General features: G+C 39.1%; 1 protein-coding gene across 9 annotated transcripts; it reads left to right on the plus strand.

Annotated features, from left to right (window-relative positions):
- Positions 1-530: 530 nt before the first annotated feature.
- Positions 531-18,253, plus strand: LOC133415990 (prolyl 4-hydroxylase subunit alpha-2-like). Of its 9 annotated transcripts, XM_061702581.1 has the most exons (16): positions 531-641; positions 3,746-3,845; positions 4,173-4,269; positions 5,301-5,452; positions 6,429-6,566; positions 6,775-7,014; positions 7,805-8,013; positions 10,501-10,677; positions 10,808-10,878; positions 11,167-11,266; positions 12,602-12,655; positions 13,087-13,146; positions 13,205-13,270; positions 15,184-15,252; positions 15,880-15,976; positions 16,762-18,253. In XM_061702581.1, exons 2-16 carry the CDS (start codon positions 3,764-3,766, stop codon positions 16,830-16,832), a joined length of 1,683 nt encoding a protein of 560 aa, XP_061558565.1. In that variant the 5' UTR covers positions 531-641; positions 3,746-3,763; the 3' UTR covers positions 16,833-18,253. The 9 variants fall into 9 exon arrangements, 8 of the variants coding, with proteins under 8 accessions (XP_061558565.1, XP_061558557.1, XP_061558558.1 ...); XM_061702573.1 differs by lacking the exon at positions 13,087-13,146; XR_009770200.1 differs by lacking the exons at positions 15,184-15,252; positions 15,880-15,976 and having other exon boundaries at positions 13,087-13,270; positions 16,762-16,780.
- Positions 18,254-19,320: the final 1,067 nt, after the last annotated feature.

Consider the following 19,320-nt stretch of genomic DNA (forward strand, 5'->3'; position numbering starts at 1 on the left):
AGTTGAAAAAAAAAACATTCACGCCTTTGGACAAGTTAGACAGAAACCTGATGATGATACATGGAGAAGACCCATGCAAAGCATGGGGAGGACATGGATATACCACACAGGAGGGTCACAGTTGAGATTTGAACTTGCGACCTCTTGACTGGGAGGAAGATTTAATTTGCTATTTAATGTCCTTCACCCTCACAGGCAGAATCAATCAATCAATCAATCAATCAATCAATCCCACACATAATGATACATAAATGTAAAAATGAAACCTGTACTATTAAAACTTAAAATTATGGTAATAATATAACACAACACAAAAAAAAGCATAACTTGTTTGCACAACATGCTTATGACAGTACACACGTTACAGACTATTTTTTTCCATTTCTGACAGAGGGAGAGCAGATGAGAGGTGCCCCAAAGGTCATTGGTAGACTCTGATATTTCCGAGGTAGCACAAATGCAACCCAGCCAAATTCCAAACCCCGATATTGTTGCGCAGATGTTACGTGTATTACGGCTTCTTCCAGGAGGGTCTGAATCTGTACGTGGCAGCGACACACTCTCGCACCCCCTTCACTCCTGGGTGCTAACTATTCACGTTTCACAGCGTGACGCCCATTTTGGAACCCCGAGAGACGACGGTAAGACCATACCGATTAGAATCACCAAATGTCCCCATGAGCTACTCTTTGAATTTCTGTGTTTCGTCTCATTTTCATGGCGAACATGCTGGCACGGTTTCGCGACTACGGGGTCCAACTCGGGGTCTTACAAGCCTGGGAACAGGAGTTCGTGACATGTCGTAGCAAGAATATAGAATAACATGGACTTGTGTGATCCACCTGCATATTGGTTTCCGCAATGTTGGTTTGCTTCGTCCACTGGGGATCTCGTTGACATGTTTTACACCGCAAAGGAGAAAGTTGAACGACTTACTTTGCGCCAGAGCAAAACAAATACAAGCGGCTTTTGTCAAGACCACGTCTTGAAACATTAACACATTTTGAGAGCACAAAATCTGCTGTTGTCACCAAATATTATATCTTTTCTTGTTTTTGATTATTTTTTAAAATTATATTTTTTAACTCACGCGACGCAAACAAGCTGCAGCGTTGGGACTCTGTCGTCGAGAAACTACTATCGTGGTGACGTCACATGGGGAGGATCTTTTATCACTCGAAAGCAAATTGCTCATTGTTAATTTCATATTGTTTTGAAATTTTAACTTAAATGTTTTGAACACATCATGCGTTTAATATGATTTTAAAATAATATGTAGTATATGCTGTATATATTATACTTACTTGTAATTAAATGCAAAAAATAAAATAAAATAGTGCCCAAGGTACTGTCTTGTGTCTCTTTGTAGGGGTTCTGTAAATTTTACGGCAGTGCACAACTACCTAATATTTCTTAGACTTGGGGCCGTTTAATAAATAATCCTCAGTGTTTACATACCACTAAAAGCAATTTGGCAGGCTCTAAAAACTCTGCCTTGGTGTTCATCTCCACATGTTTCCCCTCTCCTGATAACAAATGCCTCCATGACATGTATTTATGTAAACACCGGGATCACTAAAAGGTCAGCTGTCGTATCCTGCTTTAGTATATTTTCAAATGTAAAGATGTTATAAATACTGTATGCTGTGGAATCCTGCCAAGTGTTCAGTTTTTTCCATGTCTAGTTTGGAGTTTCAACCAAAGTTTGCTCGAAAAATATGCCTCAAAAGGCAAAACTTGAAGTGCAAATTGCTATTTTGCAAGATGTCAGCAAATCTCATGAGGCTTCAGCTCAGTGAGAATCTAAATGGTTAACTCACATGTGTCGTGCCTATTACTAACCGGAAATGCAAGTTATTACGACAAAGTAACACGTTTGGCTGCTAAGCACCATATGAGCACTACAATTAATTAAATATCAATTACGAACACAAATTAATTTTATCAAGCACAAACCAATGTTAAAACACTGAATATAAAATCATAAAATGCTATTAGCTGTCGGAATCGCTCTGCAAATATATTCCTGCTGCCTCTCCATTATGTACAGTATCTGTCAAGAGTCTTCTATCCATTTTCTATACCACTTGGCTCGTGGTTTGAGCTGGAGCCTATCCCAGCAGACTTGGGGCGAGAGGCAGTATAGTTTCACTTTATTTTAGTTTTATTATACAGTGGTTAACTCCTTTTTACACTTGTATAACAGGAACGTAAAATGTTACTGCAAACATAGTCAGTAGAGTTCATTTACAATATATGATTCAGGAAGAATTAAATTCTCTTTACATTATAATTTCCTATGGTAATTTGTTTTGAGAACAACTGAAGTCAGCCAGCTTCACAGAACGAATTGTGCTCGGCTTTGGACTGTACCGTAGTTTCTGATAAATATCTCTGCAAAAAGCACAACGATGTTTTAAAAGTCTGCTTTCACAAAAGTACATTTCATTCCTTTTTTTTGTTGTTGCAAGATTTAGTCAACATTTGAATAGGGTCATGTAACAGTGACACGTTGTTTCACTTAACTCAGCTTATCTCATCACTTTTTTCCCCCCGAGCTGAATAAAACAACATCCTCTGAGAAAAAGTACTCCCCCCTCCCAAAACACATATTTTATCCAGATTGGATTCACTGAGTCCAGTTTAATGTGTTTTAATTCCAACCCATCAAGACAAAACACAATATATAGTGCAACGATGAAAAATTATTTCTAAAACTAAGGCAAAGTTGACAGCACAAATGTCTTTGCATTTCCTCCCATAACTTCTTATATCCTGCTCTGTTCTTACATCTGTCATAAAAGCAACATTAGTATTAGGGTTTAAAAGAGAGCAGAACTCTTTTCTGGAATGCTTTGTTCTTGTGTTTGAGAAGGGCAAACTATGCACAATAAAAAGAGAGTTAGTAGGTTCTGGTCTGGGTTAGTTGTCCGGCTTCTTGAGTGACATTCATAACGCAAACTTAAAAGTACATCTGGGAAAAGGACCAAAAAAGGAACGTACTTAGTTTAGGTAAGATGAAGAAATCTCCTCGTAAATGGTTTAAAAAAAAAAAAAAAAAAAAATAGTGAGAGCTACTCTTATGGGTTCTATAAATAGTATATAGTGATTTAAAAAGTGGTCTTGTGTCCAAGCAGAACTGGTGCTGTTCAGCTTTTATTTCAGACAAGTCTGAGCACTGTGTATACACAAGCAAACCAGCCACAAAGCACAATGCATGAATAACCAATGCGTAATCTTTTTGGAAAACACATGTCAAGTTTTTGGGAATCAGCTCAATATCCACAAGGGCTACAACAACAGCTTAAAACTATGTGACAGCTAGTTCTGGTCCATCAGTTTGATGCTAACATATGACAGAATCCAAATGAGTTGAACCCAAATGCCCATTTATGATTTAGTTAAAATGAAAGTGTATTTTATTTGAAGTTTAACTAACATAATATGGACCAATTTTAAACACTTTTATTTCATGTTTTGAAGTACAGCTTCTGGTATTTTTATATATTCATTATAAAGTTATAGACTAGGCTTTATAATTGTTGTTGCAGAAACAATGAAAAGCACTTTATCACCTCTCATTATAGCAGAAAAGTACAGCACACCAATCCATATACAGTATATAAAATATACAATAACAGAAACAAATATACAACTCGGCAATATTTTTTTCCCACAAATGTATTTTTCAATATATATATATTTTGAAGTAGTAATAAATATTGCAATAATGTTGTCTTTGTAGGTTATTGAATGAGAGAAAATGAGGGTGCTCCTGTGTCTTGTCTCCTGGGTTCTGCTATGCTGCTGCTGGATCGCGCAAGCAGAGATCTTCACCTCTATAGGTGGGTTCAAAGATCACACAGTGCACTGAGACTAGCAAGTATCTTCCTTTCTTGGTTGGCCAGTTCCAGTATGATGCTTACAAGCAGAAAGCAAAGCAGGTTGTTATTCCTCTTCCTGGCAGTGAATTTATCATGGTTGAACAATCCCTTGGAATTGTCCACTCCACTGTCCCAGGATAAATATTCTGCACAATGAATAGAAGCCTGCAGTTGTTTATGAAGCATGCCAGACCACATACAAGCCTCAAAAGCTTATGGTCACGGACTGCACTTTGTTGTGAGATTCAGTCCAAGCTGGAAAGATGTGTGTTTTCTCTATGCCTGCAGGGCAGATGACGGACCTCCTGTACACAGAAAAAGAGCTGGTCCGCTCCCTCAGAGAGTACATTAAAGCAGAGGAGTCTAAGTTGGCTGAGGTCAGAAGGTACAGTACCCAATTCATAAATATCCTTATAAAGCAAACAAAATGATGATGATAATGTTGATGAGCTGGCAGCGGCAGGTCAGGGCATGGTGGTGACAGTTGGAATGCAGGTCTTTATTGCGGCCACGTTTGTGCTGTGAAAACAAGACATATCGCTAAAATCAGGCACGTGCACAGACATTTTTTGGGGAAGGTGCTCAAGCCCAAAAAAAAAGGCACCCATCGCCAAAATAATTATGATTAAGAATTTTTTTTATTATGTACTATTTAACTTATTTATTGATTCCTGCTAACAAAATCAACACAAACAATATTACAACTATTAACAAAGGACGTGAAGTGAGACTACAGTAGATATAAAATGTCAAAACACCCCTTTTGAAATGGCAGGTTTTTTGGAAGGAGAAGGAGGGTCGGCTGGGGGCACGGCGGGAGGATATGTACAATTCTCCCAAGGACTCAAATGCCTGTCAGATTTCGAAACACTTTGGATAAAATTAATGACAGAGAGGGTAATTATTTATTTATTCTTTTTTTTTTTTTTTTTAATATTGATGAATTCAGAGATGCTGAAGCTGCGCTTGACTACTGGAAAATAAACTGTACTTAAATGATTATTAAATTGAAGTGTACTGCACATAAAAGTTAAACATTTTAACTAAATGTTGGGAAACAAACTGTTCTTAAATATGAAATGCAAATAAATCATTAGCCTAATCACAATTGCCAGAGTCATTTTTAACTTACTGTCACAATATCAAAATGTATAATCAAAAGAATATACGTTTATTCATCTGACAATGGTGAAAATTCACGCTTGTGATGCCGTGGTAGTTGCATATGATTAGATAAATTAATATGATGCAGTTTTTGGTGGAACACAATACATTTTTTAAATGTTATGAGTTTTTAAAAAAAGTTTATTGTATAGTTATGGCCCTGACCTTACCATATACCATCCATTCGTAATCTTATGTATACCTTATAAAAGCATCCTTGATAGTAATATTATCGTTTTACTCTGGTTTAAGCTGGGCCAGAAAACTGGATGACCTGACCAGAATATCCACGTCCGACCCGGAAGGCTACCTGGCTCACCCGGTGAATGCCTACAAGCTCATGAAGAGACTCAACACCGAGTGGTCTCAGCTGGAGAGCCTGGTGCTGCAGAACCCCTCAGATGGTAGGAAAATAAGTGTGAAATCGCTTATTATAGAGGATCAAAGAGCAAATTGGCAAATTGTCTGTCAACATTTACTTGTTTGACCTCAAAAGTGAGACAATATTTTTTGTCAAGGTTACTTTGAATCCCAGCATATGCTTGTGCTTTGTTCGCCGTAAGATTAAAAAAAATAATAATTGCTTTTTCTCCCAACGTGCAGTATAAATATGTTATGCATTGAGTGAATTGGAAGCTCAATAATAACAATCTCTGGTCCCCAGATGAGTAGAGAAAGGAACCAAAGCTGTAATGTGTCAGCTGCGGCTGCAGCTCATCTGGCAGTTTGCCTGTGTTTGGTGTGTGCGTTTGTCTCTGTATCTGTGTGAGACAGTTAAACTAAGGGAAAGTGTGTATTTTGTGTTTAAATCTCAATATTTGGCCACCGTCTTTCAAAGAAGGACAGAAAAAGTGTAAGTGACAAAAAGAAACATAGGTGTAAGCAGCAGAAAAATGGGAACCACATTACGAAATCTCCAATAGCTTCAAGAGGATTACGAATAGGATTTATGCATATCCAGTACAGTGTACTCTTGCGATGCAATACGAGATGACACTCATACAGGGAAACCTCTATGGTCAAACACAATGTGTTGTAGGGCACTGGTCCAGCTCTGATTTGTTCTGATTTTCAATTTCTTTCCACAGGAAATAATAGAAATAGAAATAATCAGTTTTATGGTTAAACAGACACATTATGGTCATCAACACAGTTTCTCTTTGCCCTAACACTTTTGAGGTTTGTTGGTCAAACTCTGAATCTACAACCTCAGCAGCATTCAATTTTGCCACTCTACTGAATGAAATTATTACTTATAGGAGGTTGTAGTTCGTAGTATTACGATGGCATAGAAAGTATGGTGTAACTCAGTAAATGCTGTAATTCAATTCAGCTTGTTCCAATGCAGGACTCAACATGTTTTCTCCCTGCTTTGTCCAGGGTTCATTTCCAACATGACTGTGCACAGACAGTATTTTCCTGATGCGGAAGATGAGACGGGTGCAGCCAAGGCACTGATGCGTCTACAGGACACTTACCATCTTGATTCAGAGGATTTTTCCAAAGGGAGGCTTCCAGGTAATCAATGAGTTTGGAGTAAAGAAGATTTTATTTTATTTTTCTCAATAGCTGCAGCTGTAATGAATCAGTAAAGGGAAAGACCAGCAATATCACAAAGCGCAGATGTAGTAGTGAATCCTGCATAAAGTTGTAAGGTTAGGTGTTTAAAATGAAACGCATAGTTGTTATAAAATTAGATCTGAAATCTGTGTAAATATCACCCCAGGTATGCACTCTAATGCCATGCTGACCGTGGATGATTGCTTTGACATGGGCAAGACGGCTTACAACGACGGAGACTATTACCACGGGGTGCTGTGGATGCAACAGTCCTTGAAGCAGCTGGACGCAGGCGAGGAAGCTGTGGTTTCCAAGGCAGCCATTTTGGACTACCTCAGTTATTCCGTTTACCAAATGGGAGATTTGCCTCGTGCCATCGAGCTGACGCGCCGGCTGGTGGCCATAGGTAAGATATAAAAGAATGGCATTAACAATTGAGAATGTAAACTATTATACAGTACACACACGCACCCTAGCTCTAGAAAATATATTTTAGGAGGACTGTTGTGTTTAGAGCTTGGCCTATTAATATTATGCCGTCCTGAGTATGGGGCAGTCCCTCTGCTTCCACTATAATTACATTTTGGGCAGCCCAAAACCACAGGGTGTGGCCCATCCTATAATGAGCTCTTGGTTTTAAATTGTTAAGTAACGCTCATTGTCGAGGCCTGCGGTGAAAACTGCCAGAAACCTTTCAAGGCAAAATACTTTTTTAGTAAATGATATAGACTTCGTTCATAACCTTTACTTAGAGCTATTAATTGTGATTCATATATAGTAACATAAATCAGGATATTCTGATTAAGCATATAAGAACTGAAGAAATTCAATAAAATATGAAAGGACATGTTAATAAGTAGTTGCATTCAGGATGACATCGATATTGCAGTGTTTCCCAACCTTAGGTGATCAATCTCGCGGAAAACCACCAAACAAAAATGTCACAAAAGTTATATATGTACTGAAATAATGATACACAAATTTACCTAGCCAGTGTGAAATTTGGGCCTCTGACTAAAGATACACAACGTCGTGAATAAATAATAACTTTCCTACGAAGTAAGTGAAATTGGACAATTTTCCCACAGCACACCTGCTGATCTCTCACAACACACTAATGTGCCAGCACTGTGGTTGGTAATCACTCTCATAGTTTTAGGAGGCCATTCACAAGTCCGATTACCTTGTGCGTACAGAGCCGAGCCACCAGAGGGCAGGAGGAAACCTGCGGTATTTTGAGAAGTTGCTACTCAAAGAGCAGAAAGAGGAGCGGCAGGAGGAGGAGCAGACAAATCAGCCTGCCTCAGAGGAGCCCATCCAGCTGGGAACCTATGTCAGACCCCGAGACCACCTGCCAGAAAGAGAAATCTATGAGGCCCTATGCAGAGGGGAGGGGGTCAGAATGGTGAGATGGGATGAGAAAAAAATACATGCAACATCCTTTATCAGTCCTTTTATGGGGGGCTTTGCATTGTTTCAGCAACACAAAGAACTTCATGGTAAACTCAAATAGAAATTATGTGAATATTGGTTAGAAAATATTTATAAAGTTAATGCCATTAAATTGTCCAAACAAATCCCAAGGGAGCGCCTTCTCAACGACAAAGTACAGTATGTGGTCTCCTTGAAGGATGCTTTAGTGATACAGTTTTTTCTTCCTCAAATAGTGGCCACCAATGTACAGCTGCTGTGCCCCAATTAATTGACAGTCACAACAGCCACTTGAATTGATAAATGCGTGCACCCCTGATAGACACTAGAGGCTCACACGGAAGTGGATGTTGACTCCCACTCCCTCAAATCCCAAGTGAGTGTTAATAAAAAAAATCCCGCTCCTTCCCAATCCTGAGTGTTAAAAGAAAAAAAAATCCCACCAAATCCTGAGTGTTTAAAAAAATTTCGCCCCATGCTGAGTTTAAAAAAAAAAAAAAAATCCCACTCCCAAAGAGATTGATCCCAATCCTGAACCAAAATTTTACAGAATCCCATTCCCATTATTTCCCCCCTTTAATTTTTTTGTTTTTACTCAAAGTTGACCCTGCTCCGTTTTTCTTCTTCGGTATAAAATATGCAGCACTTAGTAATATGCAGCCTGAGTTACCGTTATAAATATATTGAATTACCGGAATGATCAAGAAACAAAACATAAGTTAACAACAAAAGCAGTCTTAGTCCCTTAGTTTAGGAATGTTTAGCTCGATGCTGAAGGGAAATGTTCAAGTTTCGATTTAATGAAAAAAAAAAAATATATAACTGTATCATGGTTTCACCCCCATCATGGTTTCCACTCCCATCAATTCCCGCCATTATGGTTTCCGCTCCCGTAACTTTGTTTTCATAGTTCCCGCACCCGCTGACCTTCGCTCCCGCTCCTGCCCAATCCCCTGATTGATGGTGAAATTTACTTGGTGGGAATCCCAAAAAAATGTCAGTCTCTAATAGACACCTCCCTGTTTTCTCTTCAAGAAAAAACAACAGGGGGCGCCATAAAGGGTTGCCATGACTGTACCTATAACAGATACCACCATGTGTAGACTATTTTTTTATCGCCTCAATAATTTATTACAGACATTAACATGTTGCTACATAAGACAAAGATAATGACATTCAAACAAATAGCAATACAACAAATAAAGGATAAAACAAAAACAACCACAATGCACAAAATGAAAGATAACAACAAATGCACAAAAACTGCATTTTGCAAATATCTTAATCAAGATCAAAACTCACGATCTTCATACTATTCTTCATATGGACATTAACATTTATGAAGAACTTTCTATCTTGTTTTATTATTTTTAACTTCATATTTTGTTTCAACCATGTACACCTTCAATGTTCTGTATCGCCTCATATAAGTTTTAAAGTTTAAGATACCATTTATTTGTAGCTATAAAAAGAAATAGTTTTCATAGTAGTATAATTATATTCACAGCAACACTGTAGTTTGTAAAATCCCCAAGTATCTAATTTTCGATGTAAATCCATTTCCTTAAACATTTTCTCAATGTCTCCAAAAGGAGGACAGAATATAACAATGCCAAATCATGAATATCAAAGACTGAAAAAGAGAGGTCATTCATCAGGGTCATCAAATTTCAAAACATTTAAAAATTTCCTGTGGGCCTAAAAATATATCCAACTTTAATTTGAATTTTTTTTTTGTTTTGTACATCTATAGTGGTGCTATAAATTAATTTAGATCCGCTCAGTAGAGTAGTAGTCGTTCCCTCACCACATGTTGAGCAGGTATTTCATCTGTAAACCTGAAGTTTCTGCATGAGTTTAGCGAATGTGCTGCTGCTGGTGTTGTAGAACATTTCGGACTACAAGCTGATGAACATCTCAACATTGATCACTAAAAATAATAATAAAAACACAAATTAGTACATACCTATTGTAATAAATATATTTTAATATATCTGCGATTGGCTGGCGACCAGTTCAGGGTGTACCCTGCCTCTCGCCCGAAGATAGCTGGGATAGGCTCCAGCTAATATATATATATTTTTAATTCAATATTTATTGAAACTTTTTCAAAATATATATATCTACGATTGGTTTTGTATAATAAAAGCCTTCCCCAAAGGCATTTCCCTTAATAGAGGCCTTATACTGTCTACAGTTGAGTAAATAAATGGCGCCTGCCTCTATATGAGGAAATGTGGTATTTTTAAAAGGTTAACACAGTTAAATATCTTTGCAAGTGGGGTAACATCATAAATCTGCACATTTAGATGTGTATTTGGACAGTACCATTACTTGGGAATAATGTATCCTAAAGGTTGTCAACATTTGCGGACAATAATACACCAATATTCACGATGGGGGGATTTGTATACGCATCACATGTATTGATTGCTATCTTTTGATGATAAAATTTCATCAGACCGAAGCAAGGCGCAGCCGTTTGTTCTGCCACTATCAGGATGGAAGCAGAAATCCTCGTCTTCTGCTGAAGCCCATGAAGGAGGAGGACGAGTGGGACAGCCCGCACATTGTGCGCTACCTGGAAGCCCTGTCTGACTATGAGATTGAAAAGATTAAAGAAATGGCCAAACCTAGGGTGAGACAACGAAAACTACATTAACATTAGCCCCACCTCCAAAAAAACAACCAGCTCACTCTGCTATGAAAAATATGTTCAAGGCCGTATAAATTCACATATATTTTTTCTTTTTTTTCTTTTCTTTAAGCTTGCCAGAGCTACAGTCCGAGACCCCAAAACAGGAGTGTTGACCACTGCTAACTACAGAGTATCAAAAAGGTGATTGATTGAACACATGCGTGACTGTACTGAGTAATGACAAACTGTGTCCCTTTGCTTCCCTTTGAGCGCTCTCTTTGCTCTTTACTGCCACCTACTGCACATTGTGTGTGAACAATGACTACATTAGAGGAAATGAAAAACAGCTTATTTAAGCTAATTTCCTTTAGGCTTCAATCAGGTGAAAACGTTAACATTAACCCTCCCAGATCATAAATGGTTTGAAGAGGCTGAATTTGCAGCCCGTGCTTTAACTTCGCTAAATACACTATGTTTACATTTAATCAGTGCCTGGTTAGAAGAAGAAGATGGCCCGGTCATTGCCAGAGTCAATCAGAGAATACAGGACATCACAGGCCTAACTGTAGACACAGCAGAGTTACTACAGGTAATGTTTAAACACATGGAAATACTGTATAATAATACGGGTTCATAACGTATACACTATGGAAGTCTTTGAAACCGATACCTGACAAAGCCAACAACGACAACCTGTTCTCACGATAATTTGGTAGGTTTTTTAATTTGGGAATTTGATGAAATATTGATACGACCCAGTAAAAATATAACTAGTTATAGACTATATATATTTATTTTGAAGACTGTTTTCAAAGCAGCATGCAGAATTATAATTTTTTTATTGTTCTATTGAATTATGGTGAGAACATGTTCAGATCACTGGTGTGAACAGTTGAATAAAGTTGCATTAATGCTAACAGTGCGTATATGCAGACATCTTATAATAAGGACATGTTAGCAATTCAGTTACTGTGAACAGCAATAATTCAGTTAACTGTCCGATTTAAGCAAACCGAGCAATGAACCAAATGAGACCAGTCGATTTAGTTATTTTAGGATTATGCAATGATTGGTCTTGATCTTATTTGTATTCCTCACAATTAGACAGCATTGGACTTAAAGGAGACCTTGCTAGATTTGAAATAGGTATTACAATGTGACGTAGATACGGGGAATCTTAGCTATTAGCGGGGGCTGTGGACCGAGCTCTGCCGAGAAAATCCGAATAAATGGCACCCTCGCAAAAGGGGTTTGTAATTGCGTGTAGATATCACAAGATGGCGCCAAAGCACCTAAAATGGAAAGAATCATAACGTATCAACACCATGTCATCTAGCATGGACACAATTGTTACATAAATGACTGTTATAGTTATTCAACAGAAGTGAACCACCTTTACTTGAGAATCATCAATAATATTAGCTAGCATACTAACCTACATAATACGCTAACACAAACTGACATACATCGCACAGAGACAAACAAATTTGAACACTTACACTTGACACAAATGGGATGAAGTCATTAAACTCACCTGGCATTTCCACACAATGATAAATGTTAGAGAATACAGGCAAATTACAACAGCATATGCTGATTAAATCACAGAATAAAGCAGCATATTCCAGTTTCACTTTTGGCTGAGCACGGTGTGCATTCAAGGACAACAACAACAACAAAAAAGCAGAACCTCTCAAATGCAGATGAAAATAACACTCTCAATGTATTACACCAGATAGCATCAAAGTGATACTTTAATTGCGTTGGCGTTAACAAAATCAGCAAATATACAGGATTTTCACAGAGGAGGGTTTAAAATCAAAATCTGCAAATTCGTAAATTCTGAATCGGGAATATGCAGGGGTTCACTGTACATGTTTTATTTGTTTTGATGCCTAAGTTATCTTTTTTAATGGCTCACCAGGTTGCTAACTATGGTGTTGGAGGACAGTATGAGCCACATTTTGACTTTTCCAGGGTGAGTTCGTGTGGGTGTGTGCGTGTGCGTGCGTGCGTTCACGTGTATATGCATAATGGTGTGTGTGTTGAAACTCAATGCTATGAGTCAATGTTTGCTCTTTGTCTTGTGTGTGTTGTATCTGGCGTGCATGATGTACTTGTGATCTGGCTGTATGTGCTTTGCGCAGATGTTTGGACTTGTGCTACACAATGAAGGAGGATTTTGTATAAATCACAGCCGGTCATGTCAGGACAACCTCATGTAATGTAGAACCTGTTTTGGACAATGTTCCATGCATGAGATTTCCCGCATATGAAAGCATTGTTGCTTAAAAACAGTGATGAACTTTGTTTTAAGACTAATTGCATTTCAGTGCAGTCGCTGCCCATTGCGACGGGCTCCTGGTGTTAGTCTTGGTGATATGTTAAAGTTATAAACATCTGTTGCAGCGTCCTTTTGACAGCAACCTCAAGGTCGATGGAAATAGGCTTGCCACGTTCCTAAATTACGTAAGTACGGGTGCACTGTCTTCATTGTGTATTTTACCCTTGAATTTTATCTTTGTAGAAAGATGAGCCTGATGCTTTCAAAAGATTAGGCACTGGAAATCGTGTGGCCACTTTTTTGAACTATGTAAGTACGTGCATCCAGTCGCCGCTGATTGAGGGGGAAGTTGTGGAGGCTGTCGCCTTATGCTCCGTCTGTCATAGGCTTTGTGGGCACGTGCCTGAACTCTGCTTCAATCTTGGACTTGAATTGATTGACTAATTGACATAGCAAATAACTAATAATTAATCAATAAAAAAATGCAGGATACACCTCCTAAGAAATGCCAAATTGTCAAGAAGTACTGTATGTCATCCCGTCACTCACTTCCCGTACTTATTGTGAAGAGTTTGTTGGCAACCCCACCCCCCCATTAATATGCTGATAGACAATGCCCGTCCTTATTGGGATATTACTTTGCAGTGAGCAGTAAGAAATTGATTAGGGTTCATTTTTCACAGTGTTGCATGATATGCTTAGTTGTTGTTGTTTTGTATTGAGGTACGTCATCACAATGACACAAGTGCCTTTTTTTGCAAGAAGCATCAAAACTTTGCAGAAAGAATTGCATTTATTACAATAATAACTAGGCGGCACGGTGGACGACTGGTTAGTGCGTCTGCCAGGTTCAGGGTGTACCCCGGTGAACCGTGCCGTCTCTCTCTCTCTCTCTCTCTCTCTCTCTCTCTCTCTGTCTCTCTCTCTCTCTCTCTCGCTCTCTCTATGCTGATGTGCTATTTGAATTCAAAAGATTTATTACAAATACCATACATACAACATTTACGCATGAACCTTTATCTCACAGGGCTAAGTGTAGGTTACTGTAGGCACACATTTGTTTTGAGTTATAAAAATACATGGTAATAACCTTGTGGGGTGATCAGAGTCAGCCACATGTGCTCCCACCACCCGAAAGAGTAGTGTCACCCATTATCGCAGCGATTCTCTCCTCGAACGGGGTGAGGCCCTCCGCACCGGTTCTTCCGTTTTGGCCACACTTTGGCGGTGGGCAGCTGTCCTCCGCTTCACATCCACCTTAATGTCTGACCACTTCTTTTTTAGTTCAGTGTGCATGCGCTGTTCAGACCCTACAGCATTGACAGCCGCACACGCTGTCCCATTCACTCTTCTTTCACGTGTCAGCGTGCCAAAGAGGATTTCCTTGCGCACCTCCACTTCATTGAACAACTTCACATTCAGAAAAAAGATTTGTCTTCATTACCTTGGTCATTGTCCTTTTTTTCTGATCATGCAGAGATCGGGATCTCAGGTGCAGGGTTCATTTAAATATGATTTTCATATTAAAATGTACCGGCACGGTGGACGACTGGTTAGAGCGTCAGCCTCACAGTTCTGAGGACCGGGGTTCAATCCCCGGCCCCGCCTGTGTGAAGTTTGCATGTTCTCCCCGTGCCTGCGTGGGTTTTCTCCGGGCACTCCGGTTTCCTCCCACATCCCAAAAACATGCATGAATTGGAGACTCTAAATTGCCCGTAGGTGTGAATGTGAGTGCGAATGGTTGTTTGTTTGTATGTGCCCTGCGATTGGCTGGCAACCAGTTCAGGGTGTACCCCGCCTCCTGCCAGATGACAGCTGGGATAGGCTCCAGCACGCCCGCGACCCTAGTGAGGAGAAGCGGCTCAGAAAATGGATGGATGAATGGATATTTAAATGTGGGCGTGGACAGGGAAGCATAAGCTATTGCAACATGTGTGTTCATTTCCACGTTGATTGGAATGTACGAAGGAAATGTGCTTGGATTCATGCGTACACACCGATTCATATGGATATTTTTGTGCGTACGACGTTTTCTGGATTTGAGCGTACGCCATGTTTCAGTAGGAAATCCACGTAAGTCTTTGTACATGAGGCCCCTGGTGTTCAGAGTTACGTTGAAAATTAAAATGCGTTTAGTTGATATGTATATTTCTCACAAGCATTTATTTGTTTTTAATCATATATTCAATTTATTTATATATATATATTTTTTTCCTGCCCAGATGAGTGATGTTGAGGCAGGAGGTGCCACAGTCTTCCCTGATTTTGGGGCTGTAATCCAGCCCAAAAAGGTAATAAATACAATTCTATTAGATTTTTTTAGGGGGTCTTTGAGTGTGTGTAAAGGTGGGTAACAATGATTAATATGTAAACCTAATCTCACAGTATTTTACGAGGACTATGTAAAAATGTAATGCATTGGTAATAAACATAAAAATAATTTTAGGTCACTTGAAACAGATTCATTTATTCATAAAAAAATATGAATAGAATAACTACCTTAATATCATGTCAAAACTTCATGACAATTTTTTGACATATTCTAAATATAACAATTATGCATGCACAAGTTATTTGGACTGTATTTTATTATTTAAAAAAAGTCTTATTTGGAATGAAAGGAATGAAAATCAGTAGATTTGATTTTTTTTTTTTTCATATATATATTTGGGAGGCAATATTTGGACCTCTTCTCAACTGTCTCATTTTACTTGCAGAAGTTGAAGTGTTTTATGCTCTTCCAGTACGACAAAAAGCAGTACAATTCCAGGCTATGACTGCCTGAAGAGCAACCGGGTCATTAACTCTCAATTCCCACCCGCTCATGTTTAAATGCGTGATCTTTGTCAGATCTTATTTTTGTTTCAAGCACACTGAATGTTCCCACCAATGTGTTCACTGGTCTTATTGCATTACAGGGGACAGCGGTGTTCTGGTATAACCTTTTCAAAAGCGGAGAAGGAGACTACAGGACAAGACATGCAGCCTGTCCTGTCTTAGTAGGAAGTAAATGGGGTAAAGTAAAAAGTTTCCATGTTTTTGGGATGTGGGAGGAAACCGGAGTGCCCGGAGAAAACCCACGCAGGCACGGGGAGAACATGCAAACTCCACACAGGCGGGGCCGGGGATTGAACCTGGGTCCTCAGGACTGTGAGGCTGACGCTCTAACCAATCGGCCACCGTGCCGCCTTAATCTTTTCAAATATTTTTTTTTCTATAATTAATGCGACCTATAACCAGTATAACTCAATTTTTCAATATTTTAGGGAAGGGAAGTGGTGGTTGCACAAGTGTGCACACCCTCTTTTAACTGACTGATTCATGTGAGCAGCTAGGTTCCTCTGATGCTGTGGAAGATCTCTGCACACCATGGTTTGTGCTGTAAGGTGACATTACAACAACGTCAGGAAATGCCTACTAGAACGGCTGCACTTTATCTGGGGATAATCAGAGGTACTTGAAATGGGGGTAATTGTGTGTGAACTTCCATTTCACATGATTTCAAATGTGGTTGGTGAATTCTGAATACAACCGCATCCCCAATTATTACGCAGGTGTGCACACTTGTGCAACCGCATTTTTTAGGTTGTTTGTTTTTTACTTCCCTTTTCTAAAAGATGCCTTTTTTCTTCAACGGAGTTGTACATGTTTTGGTAATAGTGGAAAAAGTGATAATTTGTCTTGGTCTCATTTTTAATTTCACAAAAACCTGGCATTTCAACCGGGGGGGGTAGAGTTTTCATATCTACTGTACAGTTTATAAATCATCATTCTTGATCCTATTTTTGTTGTTTTTCCAGTATCCAACAAATGGATTCATGAGCGAGGGCAGGAATTCCTCAGACCCTGCGGCCTCACAGAAGTGGATTGAACATTGACTATGCATACATTCTGCAAACACACAAGCGTGCACACACACACACACACACACAACATACAGATGTCTCATACAGTTCTGAAATAGATCCATACACAGTACATTATTTTGATCATTTTGTCAGTGTCAACTAACAGTTTTAACAAGGAAATGTAGACGTAATAAGTGGCTGGAGAGTTTTCATAAATGTTTCAATTTGGTAATATATGATTTCTAGCTACGTTCTCCATCAAGAATCACATCAATGATCACACACCCAAAGGCGGAAACAAGTCGATTATGAATTGACAAATAACAAAGATAAAACTATAAATGCAGTTACTTTATACATCCATCCATCCATTATCTGAGCCACTTATCCTCACAAGGGTCGCGGGAGCGCTGGGGCCTATCCCAGCTATCATTGGGCAGGAGGCGGGGTACACCTTGAACTAGTCGCCAGCCAATCGCAGGGCACATAAAAGCAAACAACCATCCTCACTCCCATTCACACCTACGGGTAGTTTAGAGTGTTCAATACCACGCAGGCACAGGGAGAACATGCAAACTCCACACAAGCGGGGCCGGGGAGTGAACCCCGGCCCTCAGAACTGTGAGGCAGACGCTCTAACCAGTCGTCCACCGTGCCGCTTCACTTTATCCATCCATCCATCCATTTTCTGTACTGCTTTATCCTCACAAGGGTCGCGAGCTTGCTGGAGCCTATCCCAGCTATCTTCGGGCGAGAGGCGGGGTACACCCTGAACTGGTCGCCAGCCAATTGCAGGGCACATATAAACAAACAACCATTCGCGCACACATTCACACCACAAGGCAATTTAGAGTCTTCAATCAACCTACCATGCATTTTATTGGGATGTGGGAGGAAACCGGAGTGCCCTGAGAAAACCCACGCAGGGACGGGGAGAACATGCAAACTCCACACAGGCGGGGCCGGGATTTTAACCCTCAACTGTGAGGCAGATGTGCTAACCAGTTTCCACCGTGCTGCCTTACTTTATACAGTACACACAAAATCCCAAAACGTGCAAATCATAGCACTTTGTCATCACTGATTGGTAATTCTGAGCCCTACTGTTGCATTACACATTACTTTTGCTGTGTTGAACTTGTGTGAACGTGCATCACATTTTTAAACACATCCTTAGCAAGCTTGTCGTCAGGACTGCCAGCCGACTAACACATTAGGGAGCGAAAAAAAATAAGAATCTAAGAATCTTGTCAATAAAAATAAAGGGCTGAAATGCAAATAAAATGTTTAACCATCTTTTTAGTTAAACCGAACAATCTGACAGGAATGTTTTCTTTTTCCCACCAGATGCTTTATTTATACAGTGTTTAAATTATTACATCAGATTTTTTTACCAGATTCCCATCAGTAAAGTCAATAAATGGTCTTTTATTTTAAAATGTGACGTCCCTGTTTTATTTTGTTACCGCAGGTGTTCTCACCAACGTTTGTGACATGCTTTCGGCAAAACACCCTCGTTCACCCAATTTCTTGTCTCGTTGAAATCAGCCAGCTTTTAGGGAGACTGTATACCGTATCCGATTTACTGTTGGGTCAATGGCAAGTCAGGCTTTTTTTTACCACGAGCGTGCCTGAGCGTTGTGTCCCAAGTGGTTTCTACTTGTGGGAACAGAACCCAGAGTGTGGGGAAAGACAATCAAATAAATCGCCTAACACAAATACTGAAGGGGTTCGTTCCCAAACTTACGGTCGCTGCCCAAAGTGTTGTGGGCCTATTTTTATTGGTTCGGATCATAAAGCATGTCAACAATTTCTAGGTAAATACCCTTTTTCTTTAGATTTGTTGTTATAAATTCTGTTTTGTTCTTTATTCTTAGTTTATGCACAGCATAGGTCTATGTTTTGGCAATACAATAAATGTATTTTAGTACATTTGTGCGCCCAGCACAACACTCCAGAAAATCAATTCATCAACAGTGGCTAATATCAAGTGTTACATTGTCAAAGTGCACAGTTTCCATTCCAGATGCTTTTCTCTATAATAAAAAAAAGAAGCCATCTCACAACACAATCATCACTTGTGGTTTTATAGACCAAGTAATCAGTAATACAGCAGAGATAAAAAATTATACAGGACTTATATTTGAAAGGCGCATTGTATTTATTTTACGCCATTGTCAATTTGGTATCATATATGTGTAAACATCTATTCAGTTGGTACTTTTCTGTAATAAGTATGGCATTACAGAATAACAGTAAATTAGTGCTCATGAGTGTTTTTAAAGGACAATATACAGTATATTTGTATCCACAGGCAAATGAAAGAATAACCCAAAATATTGTTATAAGGCACTTGACAAAATACTGTATTTTATCAATATTTCCTTCCTACATTAATACAAAAAAGAAAAAAGAATCTGACATTTTGATGATGATGTCTTGACTTGAATGTCCTGAATTTCACATCCTGATTTTCTTACTCCTGACAATCATAAGAGATCTTTAGATTTG

This window comes from Phycodurus eques, chromosome 17 (genome assembly GCF_024500275.1).
Source record: "Phycodurus eques isolate BA_2022a chromosome 17, UOR_Pequ_1.1, whole genome shotgun sequence".
NCBI lineage: Eukaryota > Metazoa > Chordata > Actinopteri > Syngnathiformes > Syngnathidae > Phycodurus > Phycodurus eques.